Source organism: Natator depressus, chromosome 4, assembly GCF_965152275.1.
Source record: "Natator depressus isolate rNatDep1 chromosome 4, rNatDep2.hap1, whole genome shotgun sequence".
Lineage (NCBI taxonomy): Eukaryota > Metazoa > Chordata > Testudines > Cheloniidae > Natator > Natator depressus.
Genome location: NC_134237.1, coordinates 7,802,868 through 7,820,768, shown reverse-complemented (window position 1 = coordinate 7,820,768; position 17,901 = coordinate 7,802,868). Strand labels below are relative to the sequence as shown.

The 17,901-nt window shown below is 42.4% G+C and overlaps 1 protein-coding gene and 1 long non-coding RNA gene across 3 annotated transcripts in view; one reads left to right on the top strand and one right to left on the bottom strand.

The window, feature by feature from the left end:
- The window catches only part of TECRL (trans-2,3-enoyl-CoA reductase like), a 108,722-nt gene extending 92,629 nt beyond the window's left edge, over positions 1–16,093 (top strand). For both annotated transcript variants that reach the window (XM_074950313.1, XM_074950312.1), the window contains exons 9-12: positions 6,289–6,346; positions 8,507–8,592; positions 9,726–9,771; positions 13,573–16,093. In XM_074950313.1, the coding sequence (XP_074806414.1) occupies positions 6,289–6,346; positions 8,507–8,592; positions 9,726–9,771; positions 13,573–13,700 (318 nt within the window). In that variant the 3' untranslated portion in view covers positions 13,701–16,093. The remainder of the gene's footprint in view (positions 1–6,288; positions 6,347–8,506; positions 8,593–9,725; positions 9,772–13,572) is intronic.
- Positions 9,650–17,901, bottom strand: part of LOC141986132 (uncharacterized) — a 105,777-nt gene continuing 97,525 nt past the window's right edge. The window contains exon 3 of the long non-coding RNA XR_012639212.1: positions 9,650–9,787. This is a non-coding gene — a long non-coding RNA (uncharacterized LOC141986132). The remainder of the gene's footprint in view (positions 9,788–17,901) is intronic.

Sequence of the window (17,901 nt, the reverse complement as noted above, 5' to 3'; positions counted from 1 at the left end):
GTCAAGAGGAATAACTTTGTGTGAGTGAAGATTAATGCCTGGTCTTGCAGACCTTCAGCATGTCACTCGTCTTATTAATGTTAATGGATCTATTGAGCTTTCTGGGGCAGGAACAGTGCTTATGTTGTTTGTGTGTACTTTGCCTGCTGTGTTGGTGCCTTGTTCCCTGTCTGAGATCCTTAAGTGGTACATCTTGATGATAATGATGCAGAATTACGTCTAAAGTTGAAGATTTAGGCAATTGTTATCGCTTACCATAATTTCTCAAATGCTGTGATAAAATCAAATGGAAATATATCCCAAACTGGCTTTCCAATAAAGTTGTCTTCCCTAAATAACATGCCTGCTATCACCTGGAAACAGATTTTTTTAAAAAAAAAATAGGGGCATCTATGGATGAAGAATGGCTAAGATTTGTTTCTTCATCTAGTTTTCACCTTGTTTTTCCATTGACGGGGATGTCATCTTCCCAGTATTTATGTGCTCGGGTGCTATTTTTACAGAGTAGAAATATCTCAGTGCAGCTACTTCGCTCTGTAATCACAACAGGAAGTAGCTCATGCCACTGGGGTTGGTTTTGTAGCATAGCATTAGATCTGCACCCCACGCGGGGCTAAAAGTTCTGAATTACAGTATTTCTGAGCTGGTGATTTTTCTCCTCTAGGTCTCATCCACTCACAAACACTGTGATTTAGGAGCAGAATGGGATGAAAGTGCTGAGGTCTCTCCAGGAGAAAAGATTCTAGGAGCCAGTAGTTAACACAGAGCCCAATTCTTTCCTCAAATACAGCCGCACATCTCCCATTGAAGTTAATGGGAACTGTACGTGTATATCTGACTGTACAGTTGGACCCATACATACTAGCATAGCAGGTCCATATATTAGAGTCTACTACGTGAGATGGAGTGGTCCAGGGATGTATACGAATACACTAGTGTGAGAGCGTAGAACTCTGAGAAAGTTGAATATGATGCTTAGATTATCACAGCCGGAGCGCTGGGGATCTAGTTAAACAGAAGAACGCTCATGGAAGCTTATTTTCTGTCCCACACAATACTGGCCTCCTATTCAAAAGTACTAAATATCCACAAATACCATCAAAATCATAGGCAGCTAAATGTGCTCATTCCCTTTGGAAATCAGGCCACATGAGTATGGGTGGGATTCCAGAGATGCAACAGGAAAAGAGGAGAGTGACTGATTTGGGCTGATCCCGGAAAGCCACCCTAATCAGGGAAGTGCTTCAGCATGTACTTAACATTAAGCAGATGTGTAAATGGTTCCCTGAATCGGAGCCATTAAGATCACAATTTTGGCAGTGTTCAGATCCTGGAGGCTTAAATACACCCCATGTTTGCCTGACCAGACCCAGGCTAGCGAAGTAGAGCTGGAGAGAAAATAGTTTTCCCATCTCGTGAAAATATTTGAGATTTCAGAATATTGTCTGTTTCTCAGGGAGATAAAACCAAGACCTTTCATTTTTTTTCCCACAGAAAAGTCCATAAACAAACACAGAGACAAGAACAGGCTGGAAGTTAAGGCACTCACTGGGCACACAGGAGTCCTAGGTTCAACTTCCTGCTCTTCTGAATGGGAGTAGGGATTTGAAACTGGGTCTTCTCTAGCCCAGGTAAGTGCTCTAACCACCAGGCTCTTTCTCTCCCTAGACTTGATCAGAAGTTCCATCCTGGACCTGAGAAACCGTCTTGACAAAAGTTTTGTGGAAACTTTTCTCACGAAAAGCTTCGGTTTCAATGAATCAGTATTTTTCAACCAAAAAAAAAAAAATGACACTGAAAAATTTCCAACCAGTTTTCTAGCAAAGACATACAGTATACTTACGTGAAGAAAGAACTTCATGTAGTCACTGAAACCCTGTGGGTGAAAGCAGTAAGTGCTTAACTTAGTGTGTTGTTGTGTCTGCAGGGGATCATGTGTTAATCCAGTGATGCATACAGTACCTTACTGCCATCACGACTATAGCAGTCTGTATCTCAAAATCAGTGGAAATGGATTACATCTGCAGTTTATGTTAACACTAAAAATAGCACTTATCCAAAGTAACAGCTTAGTAAAAGCAGTCCATTTCTTCTTCAACTTAAGTGGAATCTTCTTTTTGTCATCTTTTATGGTTGATTGCAGAAAGAAATGGTTTTTAATTTTTTTTCTGAAAAATATTGCAGACAACAGTCAGTCCAGAAACAGGAGCAGGTTTGAGGTCTGAGCTCTAGGATATTTATACCATTGAAAAGGGAGCCATCTCCCTAGATACAAGTGCTTGCCTCTTGTCTTAGCAGGTTCTAAGATACTGAAGCCTCAAATTGCAATATGTCTGAAAAATCTATTTGAGGTCATTTTTACAGGGTCCTCAAATATATGACCAATGTTTTTTTCTTCCTTCATGGCTTGTCTTTATCAGATACCTTTGATTTGTATTAAGTATGTGCTTCTACATTCATGATAAACAACAGCACAGAATAATTTAAGGAGCTCAGCAGGCCTTTCTGAAAGATGTTTCTATTTGGAGAAATGGAAGCAAGCCAGCCAAGAGAGAAATTTTCACATAGGGTGCGTTTAAAATTTAAGAAGAAAAATGTATGTGCAACTCATTGAGGAGATAGAAAATGGTCACACATTGCAAATCAGAAGTTTTGCAAATTCCCAGATTTTAAATTTTTAAGACATTAGCTTAAGGGCTGGTTTATATTTAGCTATACTTCTCCATTTGGAGGATCACCAGCCAAATTTTAAAGAGGGAGATAAAAGCTAATTACAGCTGACTGCAACTGCAGCATCAAAGGTAAGCTAATAAGAATCCCAGCAAAAAGGCCGCTAACTTGCTTTTACTTATAATTGATTACAGAATTAATAGGTGTTAAGTATAATTTATGAATGGGTGGTGCTGCACAGTCATATGTGTTTCAGAGTAGCAGCCGTGTTAGTCTGCATCAGCAAAAAGAAAAGGAGTACTTGTGGTACCTGAGAGACTAACAAATTTATTTGAGCACAAGCTTTTGTGAGCTACAGCTCATTTATTGGATGCATTCAGTGGAAAATACAGTGGGGAGATTTTATATACACAGAGAACATGAAACAATGGGTGTTACCATACACACTCTGAGGAGAGTGATCAGGTAAGGTGAGCTATTACCAGCAGGAGAGCCCGGGGGGGCGGGGGGGGGAGAAGGACTTGTGTAGTGAGAATCAAGGTGGGCCATTTCCAGCAGTTGACAAGAATGTGTGAGGAACAGTAGGGTGGGGGGAATAAACAAAGTAAAACTATTTCCACATGTTTATTCCCCCCCCCCGCCGCCCCATACCGTTCCTCTCACGTTCTTGTCAACTGCTGGAAATGGCCCACCTTGATTCTCACTACAAAAGGTCCTCCCCGCCCTCCCTCCTGTCATATGTGTGTAACATATTTGCATGTGCGTAGTGTTTCATGTAATTACTTTTAACTTTGAAAATTTGTGTTACGATTGTTTTGTAAAAGAAAAAAAAAGCTGGGTGCTTATTTTTTAAAAATATAATTTTTGCCAGGAACATAGCAATTGTAGCCACTTTTACAGTATTTTGGAACATTTTTTCCTCTTCTATCTATTGGCATTTTTTGAGGTGCAGAGGTTTTCCATTTTTTATTTCTCATGGGTGAAATATGGAGAAAAAAGAACTGGGTCTAATCCTGACTTTCTTACGCAGCCAAAATAAAACTTTTAAATAGATCTGATCAAAATGTCCCAATGAAAATCTTTTCTGCTGAAAAATGGGGTTTCTTCAAAACTGATTTTTTTTCACGGTAAAATGTCTTTTTTTTTTACATTATTCAATTTTTAATGGAACATTTCATAATGACATGAAACAATCTTTCTTGTTTTAATTTCAAATTGAAATTTTCATTTCATTTTGGTTTTTAAAAATTGAAACATTTTTGAAATTTCAGATTTTTGCTTTTCCCCTCCTTTTTCATTTGTTGTCACCAAATATCGCAGAATGCACAATATCTAGTTTGTTTTCCCTGCTTTTTCCTTCTCACTGTAACTTTTCAAAACTTCATCGTAAAAGTTAGAGTATTAAAAGTAATATGAAATAATGTAAATGTGTAACATTTCAAAAGTTGAGGAGCATTTTTCAGTTTTCAAAAAACTGATATGAAACAAAAAGAAAAGGAGGACTTGTGGCACCTTAGAGACTAACAAATTTATTTGAGCACAAGCTCAATGCATGCTGAATGCATCCGATGAAGTGAGCTGTAGCTCACGAAAGCTTATGCTCAAATAAATTTGTTAATCTCTAAGGTGACACAAGTACTCCTTTTCTTTTTGCGAATAGAGACTAACATGGCTGCTACTCTGAAACCTTCAGATACAAAACAATTTCAGTTTAAATTGTCATGAAAATTGTGATCCATGTTGTTTTGATATTTTCTTGTGAAAACCAGAAAAACTGCTAAGAAAAAACTAGAACTTTGTTGTTGTTGCTCCTGCTGAAAAATTTTCACTGGATTTTTTTGTTTTTTTAAAACCAGCACTAGTTTTCAGTAACAGCAGCATTTTGCTTATTACAGTAGCAGGTCAAGGCCTCAATTCAGATCGGATCCCCATTGTGCTAGGTGCTGTTTAAATAGTCCCTGCCTCAAAGAGTTTACAATCTAAATAGAAAAGATAAAGTGGGGGAGAGCAAGCAGAGATGAAGGGATACAGCCAGTCATTGGCAGAGGTGGAAATAGAAAACCCGGGTTTTCTTTGGATCCATTAACTGGACCATACTGCCCTTCATGGAGTAATTCCTTCTGAGTAATATTTGACAAATACATTATCCAGCCCATTTCTTTTCATTGTGTAACTTATTCAGCAGATTGTTTTTGTGATCCTTGATCAACACAAAGAAGGTCTGGAAAACATGGAGGAAGAATGGGCATAATGCCTGACAGTGAGTTTATTGGTTAGGTCCTGATCCTGCTCCCACTATAATGGCTGAACTCTCTTCAGCTTCCATGGGGCAGGATCAAGTTGTCATGGACTCACAGGTCATGCCCACTCTTCGCCCCATCTGGTTCCCGGGGGGAACCCCTTTCAGTGTGACAGCACTTCTCAGGGGTCCACTCTCTCTTGGGGGGTTAAGTCCCGCTGCCTCCTGGAACCGCACTTCTCTGAGCCTTAGCATGTCTGTTTCTCACCATGGCTCCCCTCAGGAAGTTCACTCGCTCTGGGCCCCTGGGGCCTTCACTCCCAGAGGGAATAATGCAACTGTTCTCTAGATGGGAGAGACTCTCAGCCAGTGTAAAACAGGCAGGTTTATTGAGTGTCTCAACACAGCATAGAAAACTCTCAGGGTCCTCAGGCCTGGCCTCCCTCAACACAGCACATGTAAGTCTCCCCTGCATCCAAGTGGGCTCTGCCTGCTCTCTCTCTTCAGTCCAGAGCCCCCCTGCTTCCCAACTGGGCATCCGCTATCACCGCCCCCAAGCCCCGCCTTGGTCCTTTGTCTTCTATCCAGGTAAACAGGGTTGCCTGAGCTGTCCTTTGCACCCCTCTGGCTGGAACCAACTGGTCAGGTCACCGGGGTCCTCTCTTCGCAGCCCATTGTCCCCCCACTGGCCAGAACAGTCTGTGACTCCTGATCTGGGCCTCCCGGTCACCAGGTCACCAGTTGCTGGGGTCTCCATCCTCCAGGCCATTGGCTGGGGTCCCAAGTTCCGTCGATGGTCCTCTGTAACAACCAACTCCCTCTCCCATCACCTCGTTAAACCAGTAACACCCAGGGAAAGTGCGTCCCACCCCCTCTGCATGCAAACCATTGGAAAAATCAAGATAAAAAACAAGAAAAAGCCCCACTTTGTCACACAAGTCCACAGCCAGGAGACGATGGTGTGCCAGAAACTTGTCTTGCAAAATCCCTTTAATTAGCCTACTGTGGATGATCCCAAGGCTGTCTCTCCTGTTAGATCAAAGAGTCTGCTGCTAGCTTGGAGGATTGCACCTACACTTCTCTCTGCAACCAAGGGTAAAATCCTGGCCCGCTGAAGTCATTGGGAGCTTTGCCATTGTGTTCAGTGGAGCCAGGAGTTCACCTCAACAGTTCACCCAGTGCATGGTTTTCTGGGGCATCTGGGTTCTCACAATGAGTGTAACGTATTTCCATTTGAATGGGTTTCTCAATATTTTTTTAACGCTCTGCTATTCTTTTGGATACAGAGTTTAATCCTATTGCTAAAATCAACCAGTCATGCAGTTATCTGGTAACATCCTAAATGTGTAACAGTGACCATGCTTTCCATTTTTTTGCAGATGTGTGAAGCTGGAAATCATTTTATCAACGTTGCTTTAGTCCAACAAAATAACTCAGGTTTGTCTCCCCTTTCTTCCCCCCCACCCCACCTACTTCACACTGAATTGCACTTTATCTATGGACCTTTTCCTGACATATTGTAACCTATACGTCTGCCTACAAAATAAGGAAAGATGAGCGAGATATCATGTCATTTGTTATAACACCTGCTAAATAAATGTGGTGATATTTGTAACATTGCTGTTCTAAAGCTTATGGCAAATTTGTCTTTGTTATAAATATCCACAATTCCATTGTTGATTGGAGTGTTTAAATGTATTAAAACACGCTGTCGACGGACAATGAAGGATTTAATTTTAATGAGGATTCAACAAACATTCAAATAACTAATTTGCATAGTTTTCCGCTCTAAAAATCGGAGTGTGCGCAAACGTGCTGTTAAATTGTGCTCCTCACCTCTCATTTTTGCAGAGCATTTTGGATTTAGGGCAAATAATTATGGCTACAGAACATTTTCTAGAAAGCAACACATATTGCACAAGAGTAATTGTTTTTCTTCGCCTAGGCCCCATTTCAAGAAAACACTGATTCACATGCTTAATTCAATCTCTACGCAGTAAAACAGTTAAGCATGTGCTTAAAGTTAACCATGTGCTTAACAGGGGCCACAATGTGCAGTAGAAGCAACAAATAAATCTATTTATTTACACACACACAACCTCATCTCTAAAAACCATGACAGTGTCAACAACATTATGGCCACTGTGAGACCTGAAAGGTATTTGCATCCTTCTCACGCGTTGCATTTTGTAATAGCAACATTAGCATTATGGAAGGAAAAGGTCAGGGTCTGGACCACAACATTATCTTACTGTATTATTGTTATTTTATTTTATTATTACTGCAGTGCACTTTCTTTCTGAGTCCTGACTATGTTCTTGGGAAATTCTGTTACTATGACATAAAAATTGCCTTTTTTTTTTAAGAAGGCTGGAATTCCAAAGAGGCATAGGCATCCAGTTGCCACTGACTCTGAGAAGCTCTCCCCCAGTACTGTTCCCCTCTGAACGCCATTACTGCCCACATGGCAGCCCCATCAGGTTCAAAGCACCAGCCAGTGGTGCTGGGCTGCACCAGAGCAGTTTTCCAGCGCTTCTTTTGAACCCCAGAATGGGATCCCAATGGTCCTAACAGGGGCGCAACAAAGGGGGACCCTTGGCTAGCAGCTTCTGCCTCCCCTCCCGGCCATGCCCAAGACAGCCCGTATGGGAGGAAATTGGCCTGGCACTGGGGGCCTGGGACATAAGTGCTGGAACATACTGAGCTGAAGGAAGCACTGGGATTTGCTGAGCCAGGGCAGGGCACAGCCTGGAGAGTGCAGAGAGGTACCACAGCCTCCCAGCGCCCCTGCTCTGCATGGAAAATCCCCGCATTCAGCCTGCAGCTCCCCCTCCTCCCCCTGACTGCTGCCCCACCCAGGGCAGGGGAAAGCACCAGGGCCTCCATACCCAGCCCACAGCACCAGAAAGACATCAGGGGCTTCCTCACTGGGCAGGGATGTGGGTGCCCCAGCCTGCTTCCTCCTGGGTGCGTGGCTGCCCTGCACTGCTGACTCCATCACAGCCAGGAAAGGAAGCTGCACCCTCCTACTTTGTTGCACCCCTGTCTCTGCCTCCCCTATGGCCAGACCCCCTTCTTCTCTCCTTTTACCGCTCCACAGGCCAAAGGGTCCTGGCAGGAGTATAGTGCCCCCACATCCCCATTTGCTGCCCGTGGACCAGTGTCAACAGGGCTCCCAGGGAGAAGTGAGTTCTGGCACTTCTTTTTTCAGGACTCAAGCACTGGTGCCAGCAGGTTCTGTCAGTCCTATGGTTACACCTGATGGCAACTTCAGCCACTATGCATGAGCCTGCTGGTTCTGCTCTGAGGTGGCGAATGGTCCCATCCTGAGAGCAGTGTCTCTCTGCATGTTTGTAGGGAGTATGCGAGACCCACTGGCCAGCATGTCATATTGGTCCTCTGAGCCCCAGAGCACAGGAGTCTGTTGCAGCCCCAGCTCGTGCTGTGGGAACTTGTGCTTTTAGCTCTGGAGGTTCCTTCCTTCCCCCGTGTGTCGGTGCAAACGGTGGCCATCATACGTTCAATGAGGCCCTCTTACCCGGTGATCCCTGCTGTACTTACATTGTGGGTTTGTTTGTGTTTTCTTCTTTCCCAAAGGAAATAAAACCTCTTTTCCAAGTCCAACTTACAACCCCTTCACATGGCTATTCACACTGGTTTCCTGTCCCAACTACACATATGAGGTATGCTGTTTTCTTCTCTGCCTCGGGGAGGGGCAGCCCAGTCAGGTCACTGCCCAGGTGCACCAAGCCTTGCCCACAATGAACATCCCTCCTCTTTAGTGCAGTCCCCTTGACTCCAGACACATCACAGGCCACAGAACCTTGCCCTCCTGTAACAGACTCCCTAGCCTCTGGCTGAGTTACTAAAGTCCTCAAAGCATGATTTAAAGACTTCAAGTTACAGAGAATCCACCATATACACTACTTTAAACCTGCAGAGGAAGTCAACGCCCCCGCCCCACCAGGGTCTCTACCAATCTGACTTGGGGGGAAATTCCTTACAGACCCCAAATGTGGCGATTAGTTAGATCCTGAGCAAGTGGGTATGACCCACCAGCCAGATACCTGGGAAAGAATTCACTGTAGTAACTCAGAGCCCTCCCCATCTAGCATCCCATCACTGGCCACTGGGGATTTTTGCCACTGGCAGTCACCGATGGTCCACATACCATTGTAGGTAGTCCCATCATACCATCCCTTCCATAAATTTATCAAGCTCGGTCTTGAAACCAGTTAGGTATTTTGTCGCCCCCTCCTCCCTTGGAAGGCTGTTCCAGAACTTCCCTCCTCTGATGGTTAGAAACCTTTGTCTAATGTCAAGCCTAAATTTAGTGGCCATTTGTATATATGCATTTGTTCTTGTGTCCATATTGGCGCTTAACTTTAACTCCTCCCCCTCCCCGGTATTTATCCCTCTGATGTATTTATAGAGAGCAATCATATCTCCCCTCAGCCTTCGTTTGGTTCAGCTAAACAAGCCCAGCTCTTTGAGTCTCCTCTCATAAGGCAGGTTTTCCATTCCTCTGATCATTCTAGTAGCCCTTTTCTGCATCCTTCTCCCCAGAAAAAATGCTCCCAACTGACCCTCAGAGTCACCCCTACCCTCCCGTGCAGATGATTCCCTCACTCCCATCTGAAGCATTGGATGCTCACCTTTTATCCAGCCACCCAACTCCTCCTACCTCCTATCTGCAGTGCTGTGAAGATACCCAACCGTCTCTTCTTCCAGTGGATGGCAGTGGGAGCCATTGTGCACAAAGTACAGTTAAAACCTTGCCACAGACAGGATTAACAATTCTTCTTTCTTCATATAGATTGGGTCTTGGATTAGTTTTACGGTGATGACACAAACACTGCCAGGTAAGACAATCGTGAACTGGAAGCAAATAACATATAAATGCGTTATTGGCAAAGGTGAGTTTCGTAAACCTACAGTCACCCCAAAGAATAATTGATGGACTATCACCATCAAATCCTCCGTTGTAGCCCTATCACATTACTCTTCAAAGTGTCATCTTTAGGAAGCTGGATAGCGGGTGGAGCTGGTCAAAATTTTCCAAAAAACAGTTGTTGTGGTGGTTGAACACTTGTCTTTTTTGTACATCGGTGATTTTTGTGAAAAATTATTCTTTTAAAATATTTTGCAAGTAAAAGAAATCTGAAATTTTATCAAAAATTCGATAGATTTTTTTTTTCATTTACCATTAATCATTGTTCATGACATTTTCTGGTTTTTTTTTTAATTGGACTTTATTTAAAAGAAATTTCACCCAGGGACCAGATTTCCAAAGGCACTGAGGCACCTAAAGATGCAGATAGGAGCCTCTTGGGATTTACAGACGTGCTTAAGTGAGTTAGGCACCTAACTCCCATTGAAAGCCTGCATAGAATCTTTTGAAAATGCCACCAGGGGCCTATCTGTATCTTGAGGTGTCTAAATTCTTCTGGAAATCTAGTCCCATGTGGCTAAGCTGACCAAATAATTCATTTAAAAATATTTCTTTTTTTGTTACCAGAAAATAAGAAATGCTACATGCAAAATTTTGCAATTAAAAAAAATACTTTGAAACATTAAATAAACGTGATTTCAAGACTGGATGAAAATTTTCATGACAAGCTAACTGAAAATGATTTTTCTTCATTTATCACAATGTAAACAAAAATATTTTCCAAAAAGCTTTATAAATAGTTACTCTGGGAAAGACGTGAATGTGTAGCGAGGGTCATGGTGCTATTGAGTTAAGAGGCAAGTAACAGAACGAGCTGTAGGATACTTATCCTTTCCCTGCTGGCCCTGAGGTACCCCAGACATCTCTTAGCAATGCCCTTCAAGCTACGGGCTTTTTGTTTTGCTAAATGATACAATCGTGTTCACATCTGATGCCCTGGGCTGTTCTGATTCTTCTTCCATTAATTGTATTCTTCCCTGCGACACTTTCCACTCTCTTGCCTTGTTAGCGCCTAGGGCTTTGTATTGGAGCACTTTCTGGAAGCCAGATTAATGAGCCTCCTCAAAGTGGCTACCTACTTAGGTAGGTTAAAATTGATCGGTGTCGTCTGTGGGAACATAAGCGTGTCATGACACTGGTATCTCTCCACCACCACCACGTGCTAATGTTCCTAATACCTTCTGCCCTGTCTGACGTACACTTAGGGTATGTCTCCACTGCAATCTGTGGTGTGATTGCAGCATGGATACGCAGACCTGCACCAGCACAGCTCAAAGCAGCAGTGTAGACTTGAAGCTTGGGCTTTAGCTCAAGCTGTACAAGCATGCTGGGAACCCTAGGCACAAATGTTACTAGCCTGATGTCCATGTCCACACTAATATTTTTGGATGTGCTGGCATAGGTAAAGCTAGTGCAGGTACATCTAACCCACGTTGCAGTTACCCCTTGGGCTGCAGTTTAGGCATATCTTACGGTCTCAGGCTTTATATGCCTGGTATAGGATCATAGAATATCAGGGTTGGAAGGGACCTCAGGAGGTCATCTAGTCCAACCCCCTGCTCAAAGCAGGCACAATCCCCAATTTTTGGCCCAGATCCCTTAGTGGCCCCCTCAAGGACTGAACTCACAACCCTGGGTTTAGCAGGCCAATGCTCAAAGCACTGAGCTATCCCTCCCCCAATAGTGGTAGGTACCTTTATTAATGCCAATGGTCTTTTTTTCTGACAGACTAGATTGTGCCTTTAGGACCTGATTTAGCACCCACTGAAGTCAATGTGACTGTCTTCTTTCACTTCAATGGGCATTGGATGAGGGCCTTAAAACAAGAGTCGGGGCACACTGCCACAGAGAGATCACCCCTCAGACAGGCAGGAAAGGTAGTAACTTGACACACCCCTTGACGGGTGAGAATTCTTAGCTTCAAGCACATGAAATCCTGGCCCCAGTGAAGTCCATAGCAAAAACCCCCATTGACTTCAGGAGGGTCAAGATTTTACCCCATGTGTCTACTCACATGCTTAAAAATAAGCAGTATGGGGGGGGTTCTGGACTAGGGCCTGGATGCCCTTGACATAACTGAACAAAATGAATAGCCCAAATTATATTTGAATATAATCCACAATCAATGAACGAGAGAATTCAACAGCTCACATCAACCTCCCCCTGTAATAGTTCCCATCCAAATTACATGGCTATTCAAAATAGTAAGGGAGAATTGTCCAGTGTTTAGGGCATTGCGTGAGTGACCTGGGCACAAGCTCTCCCTCAGTCACAGACTTTCTGTGTAACCTGGGACAAGTCACTTAGCCTCTCAATGCCTCATCTCCTCGTCTGTACAATGGGGATAACAGCCCTGCCCTACCTCACAGAGATATGGCGAGGATAAGTACATTCAAAGACTGCGAGGTATGCAGATACTACGGTGATAGCACTGGTCGTGAATTTTTTGATGAAATATTTTTTCAACAGAAAATGAGGCTTCTCAGAAACCAAGACTTTTTGCAGGAAAAGGTTGGTTTTGATGAGTTTCCTATTTGGAAATCATTTATTTTGGGGAAAAAATAAAGCACTGAAATTGTCAAAACGTCCCATTTCAACAATGGCAAAACAAAATTTCTGATTTTGGTGTGAAACAACTTTTTGTTTCAAATTTAAGTTAATTTACAGTGAATTTAAGAAAAATGTCAAAAAGGTTAAAGTCAAAGCTAAATGTTTCAATGGACCCAATCCAATTTTTTTCCCAATGAAAATTTTTTACTTTCCATCCTAATTTGAAACAGGAAATATTGTTAAAGTCTCAAAAATTCTCCCAGGATGGAAAAAACATTCCTCACCCAACTCTAGACAATGATGGGTGTGACAAAGTTCCTCCTCTGCCTTGGTGGGTCCTCTGCTTATTGGTGGATTTGCTCGCCTCAGAGATTCACGGCCACCCTCAGTTTGGCTACTTTAGAATAATCCCCGCAGTCTCTGCTGACCCACCTAGAGGATCGGGGAACAGGCCAGGGACCTTCCCCTCTGGTGGGACCCACAGTCCAGGTCACCTCCTCTTGTCTCAAATAGGGAGTTGAGGGGGGATGGGGGAAACCTGGGCCCACTCTCTACTCCGGGTTCCAGCCCAGGGCCCTGTGGATTGCAGCTGTCTACAGTGTCTCTTGTAACAGCTGTGCAACAGCTACAACTCCTTGGGCTACTTCCCCATGGCCTCCTCCCAACACCTTCTTTCCCTCACCACAGGATCTTCCTCCTGAAGCCTGATCACACTTGTACTCCTCAGTCCTCCAGCAGCACACCTTCTCACTCCTTGCACACCCTCCCCTAACTGATGGGAGGTCCTTTTTAAACCAGGTGTCCTGATTAGTCTGCCTGCCATAATTGATTCTAGTATGTTCTTAATTGGCTCCAGGTGTCTTAATTAGCTTGCCTGTCTTAATTGGTTCTAGCAGGTTCTTGATTGCTCTGTTGCAGCCCCTGTTCTGGTCACTCAGGGAACAGAAAACTGTTCATCCAGTGGCCAGTATATCTGCCTTCTAGCAGACTCCTGTACCCCACTGGTCTGGGTCTGTCACATGGGGTATGTAAGATACACAGACGTGCTTAGGAAATGTAATTTAAAACACTGTGCTGCGAGTGACTCATGCTGTAGGGATCCACCTTCCATTTTATTCATGGTAATTATGAGTGTTGTTGACAGATGTTTTCTTCTTTGCAGTTGGAGTTTTTGCTTTCCTGATGGCCATCCAGATGGCCCTCTGGGCCCAAAAGAAACACAAGCTCTACCTGAAGAAATATAATATGGGTGTGCTTAGGAAAACAGCCATGATTCCATTCATCTTCTAAGCTCTTCAAGCACTAGAAACCCGTATTCACTGTTTGAGAACTGATTCTGGAAACCAACGAATGCTTTCATTTAGTAACCAAAGAGGGCTTAGGCAAGAATTGTTGGGTATCATTTTCAGACAATTTACATCAGAATGGGGCGTTTTGAATTAAGTGAACAGAATCTGGCTTTGAACCCTCGGTTTGTGTTAGAAGATATGATTTAATTAGATTTTGTGCAATGGAGCTAATCAGGAAGACAGGAAAATCTGGCTTGTGAATGTTGGGCCAGATCGTCAGCTGGTATAATGGGTGTTGCTCTGTTTCAAGCCAGTGGGGTGATGCTGATCTACTCCATGTGAAGATCTGGCCCTTTTAAGGTTCAAACCAAATGCAGATCAGATTCTGAGTGTTTTGCATTGCAGGAAATGCCACAGCTTTAACTGTATTCAAAGCAGCATGCTCTGTGTAAATCCTTCTAAACTGTACCAACAAACAGTGTTGGTTTATACAGTATTAACACAATTAGGGTAGCTTTGAAGTTTTGTTTTACTGAACCGATTCCTGACTACTACCAAGTTGTTTGATGATGCAAACTGGCTTAAAGTCAGCACTGTGGAGAAGTCTGTTTTTTTTTTTTCTAGGAGGCAGCATGGCCTAAGTGGATCGAATGAGTATCAGGCAAATGAAGTTCTAATTCCAGTCTTATGAACATAAGCACTACCACAATGGGTCAGACCAATGGTCCATCTAGCCCAGTATCCTGTCTCCAACGGTGGCCGGTAGCAGAGCATCAGGGGGAGCGCTCAAAACAGGGCAATTATGGTGTGATCCATCCCCCTCTTTCCCTCCTGGCTTCTGGTAGTCCCAGATTTAGGGTCACCCCAAGTATGGTCCACCTTACCACTTATGTGGTCTGTTGCCATGAGTAAATCACTTAAATCCAGACTATGACACCATCTCTCATGCTGAATTAGTCACACCAGAATTAATGGAACTGTTTGTGCAGTAAGTTTCTACTCGGTGTGAGTAATGGGATCACAGATTGGTCTGTAACCTCTCAGTGCCTCAGAGTTTCCATCTCAGGCTAACACTTACCCTCTATAAAGCACTTGGAGATCCTGAGATGTACCCTGTACCTAAATACCAATTATTACTGAAGGGGAGAGGATCCCCACATGAATTCAGTGCCTATCTTGGTTCAAACATGCCAGGACAGGTACTCAGCTGGTGCAAATGGGCAGCGCTTCATGGATCTTGTTTGGCATCGCGTGCATCTTGAGGTTGCTTTTGGAAATCAAGACCTGGTTTGAGTTGCTTAGTCAGTTCTTTCTTTGCTTTGCTTTTTTTGAGTGTCATTATTCTTCAAAAGGGAAGATCTTTTATTCAAATCCCTGGAAACTCAAAGTAAATTCATTTGCAAGTCAATGACTCATTAATACAGAGTAACACGATTTTTAGAGGCACGGTATGATGGAATTGTAGTAGCTTTGGAGAGTAAAAGGGCCAGAGTTGCCTCATGAAGCATTAATGCACTTAAGCCCACATCTTCAGTTCTTCATTCTATTTATTTGGCACCTGAATAGATGCTTCTCACATCCTCATGGCAGGTCAAAAAGCCTGGCTGAAAACTTCAATCATTAGTGTAGAACCAAGCTACAGTAGCAAAGCAGGACAAGTTCAGGCTCTGAGAGAAACTGTTATCTTGCCTAGCAGTCCCATTCTCAAGTGCTCTAACAAAGTTAATTTGTCCAATAAATTGGGTTCATATCCCTCTTCAGATGTCTAATCTACAGGCTTGCAGTGTTTATCCTGTTAGCAAGACAAGCAACGAGTTACGTGTTTTACTATAGTATCTGTTATAAATATTCAGGTGAAATAGTAGCCAAGCCACACTGTAAGTTTCATCAATTCTGCTAGACTGGTAGATACAGTGAAATATGTTGTTTTAAAAAATTGGAAAACTAGGGAGAATATAACTGAGTTTGGTTATATGGCTAGGGTAAAAAGAGAAGGAAATAAGAAGAAGGGTTGAGTTGAAAACTGTTTAAGGTAATGATGAAAGGGAAAGACATATATGAATTTTTGGCTACGACAACATCATTGGTGGACCCATAAATCCTGGGAGATGCACATATCTTAGTCCTTTCAGTAAAACACAGTGGATTACACTGAAACAGATTAGGACTGTGTAATGACATGGTGCATACCAAGTAAATCCTGTGTAAGGATGATGTATGTAAAGAATAATTGCATTTAATTTTGGTAATGTAAATACATAATTTCCCATATATTTTTTTAAACTGGTGAGCTGTTAACACCTGGTATTTTTTTCATTGCTACCAATAGATATACCAGAATCACTGTGAACAACCAATTAGCGAATATAATGTCCCATAATAAAGATCTATTTTAGAAGATGATATTTGCTGTTTACTTTTGTGTTCCAACTTCTAATTACATTATTTGTAAAGATGTGTTTTATAGACTCTTACCAATATAGGGTTGAAAGGGACCTCAAAAGGTCGCCTAGTCCATCCCCCTGCTCTGAGGCAGGAGAAAATAGATCTAGATCATCCCTGACAGGTGGTTGTCTAACCTATTTTAAAAACCTCCGATGACCAGGATCCCCCAGCCTCCTTTGGTAACTATTCCAGCATTTAACTATCCTTATAGTTAGAAAGCAACTTTTACATTAAAGATTGGATTTTTTTTCTGAAAGATATGTTCTAGGAATTATTTGGAGGAAGTTCTGTGGCCAGGAGGTCAGACTTGATGATAACAATGGTTCCTTCTGGCTTTGGAATTTATGAATAGCCTAAATCTCTCTCGCTGCAGATTAAGCCAATTACTTCTTCTCCTAGCTTCAGCGGACATGGAAAACAATTGATGAATGTCCTTTTTATAACAGCCCTTGACATGTGCGGAGCCTGTTATCAGGTCCACCCTCAGTCTTCTTTTTCTAAAGACAAAATATACCTCTAGTTTCCCCCGTCCCCTTTCCACCTATCAGGCCAGAAACCGAGTCAAAGAGGGAATTAAGTTGGGGTGACACAATTTTGTTCTTGACAAATCCATCTTGGCTACTTACTTATCACTATGTTATCCTCTAGGGGTTTACAAATTGATTATTTAATCATTTGGTCCAGTATCTTTTCAGGTATCAAAGTTAGGCTGACTGATCTATAAATCCCCAAGTCCTCTTTGTTCACCTTTTTAAGGATAGGTAATATGTTTGCCCTTCTCCGGTCCTCTGGGACCTGACCTGTCCTCCATGAGTTCTTGAAGATAATTGCTAATGGTTCCAAGAGTACAGTTACAGTTCTCTGTGCATACCATATCCAAGTTGTGTCGGTATGAGCCACCAGATTATCAGAATGTTTCCATTTTCCTTCCTCCATCTGTTTAGTTCTTTCTCTTTAGGTTTTCAGGGTCTATTTAGTGATATGGTTATCTCTGTGGTGGTTTATGAATTATTATTCTATTATTAATTGTTAAAACCTCTAATATGGGAGGGAATGCTTGCAAAACATCACAACAATAGTATTTTTTATTTATTTATCTGATCAGCTATTTATTGCAGAGAAAAATACTGGTTGCAAATTTAAGACTTTATTCAGCTCATGAAATTTTGCAAACGGATATCGATTTCTGGAAATGTAGTCATTATTCCTATGCAGTCACCAAATAGCTCATGTCAAATGGGTTGCTCTGAATTGCTCATTTCAGTTATTCACTATTTGGTGTGTAAGTGACTGGTCACCTAAGTCACATGGTCTTTTTGCTGCTCCCTGATTGGATGACTGAAACTTTTGAAGCTGGACAATAACAAATATTGAATGATGACGAGTGAAGAATGAACTTGCTGTTTCCAGTCTCAGATGAATAACTGTTCATATTAAAATATGTGATAATTCTGGGGATTCATAGATATTTTCATGAATTCCTGGAGGCTCGCTGAGTACTGATGGCCAATTAATAATATGGCCCCACAAACTGCAGAATCAAGAAGTAGTGGTGAGATTTCATTTCAAAGATTGTATTTCTCTTTTTGTTCTTTAATATAAGTAATTAAAAGTTCTTTGGTGAGCATAGTGAGATCACAAGGAGCATATTTTGGATTTTAACTGATCAGTGCTATATTTTAACAAAGCAATGCTATATGCATGGTTCCTCTTTGTAAGTCCAAGCAGATTGGCCTAAGACAACTTCAGACTATTGC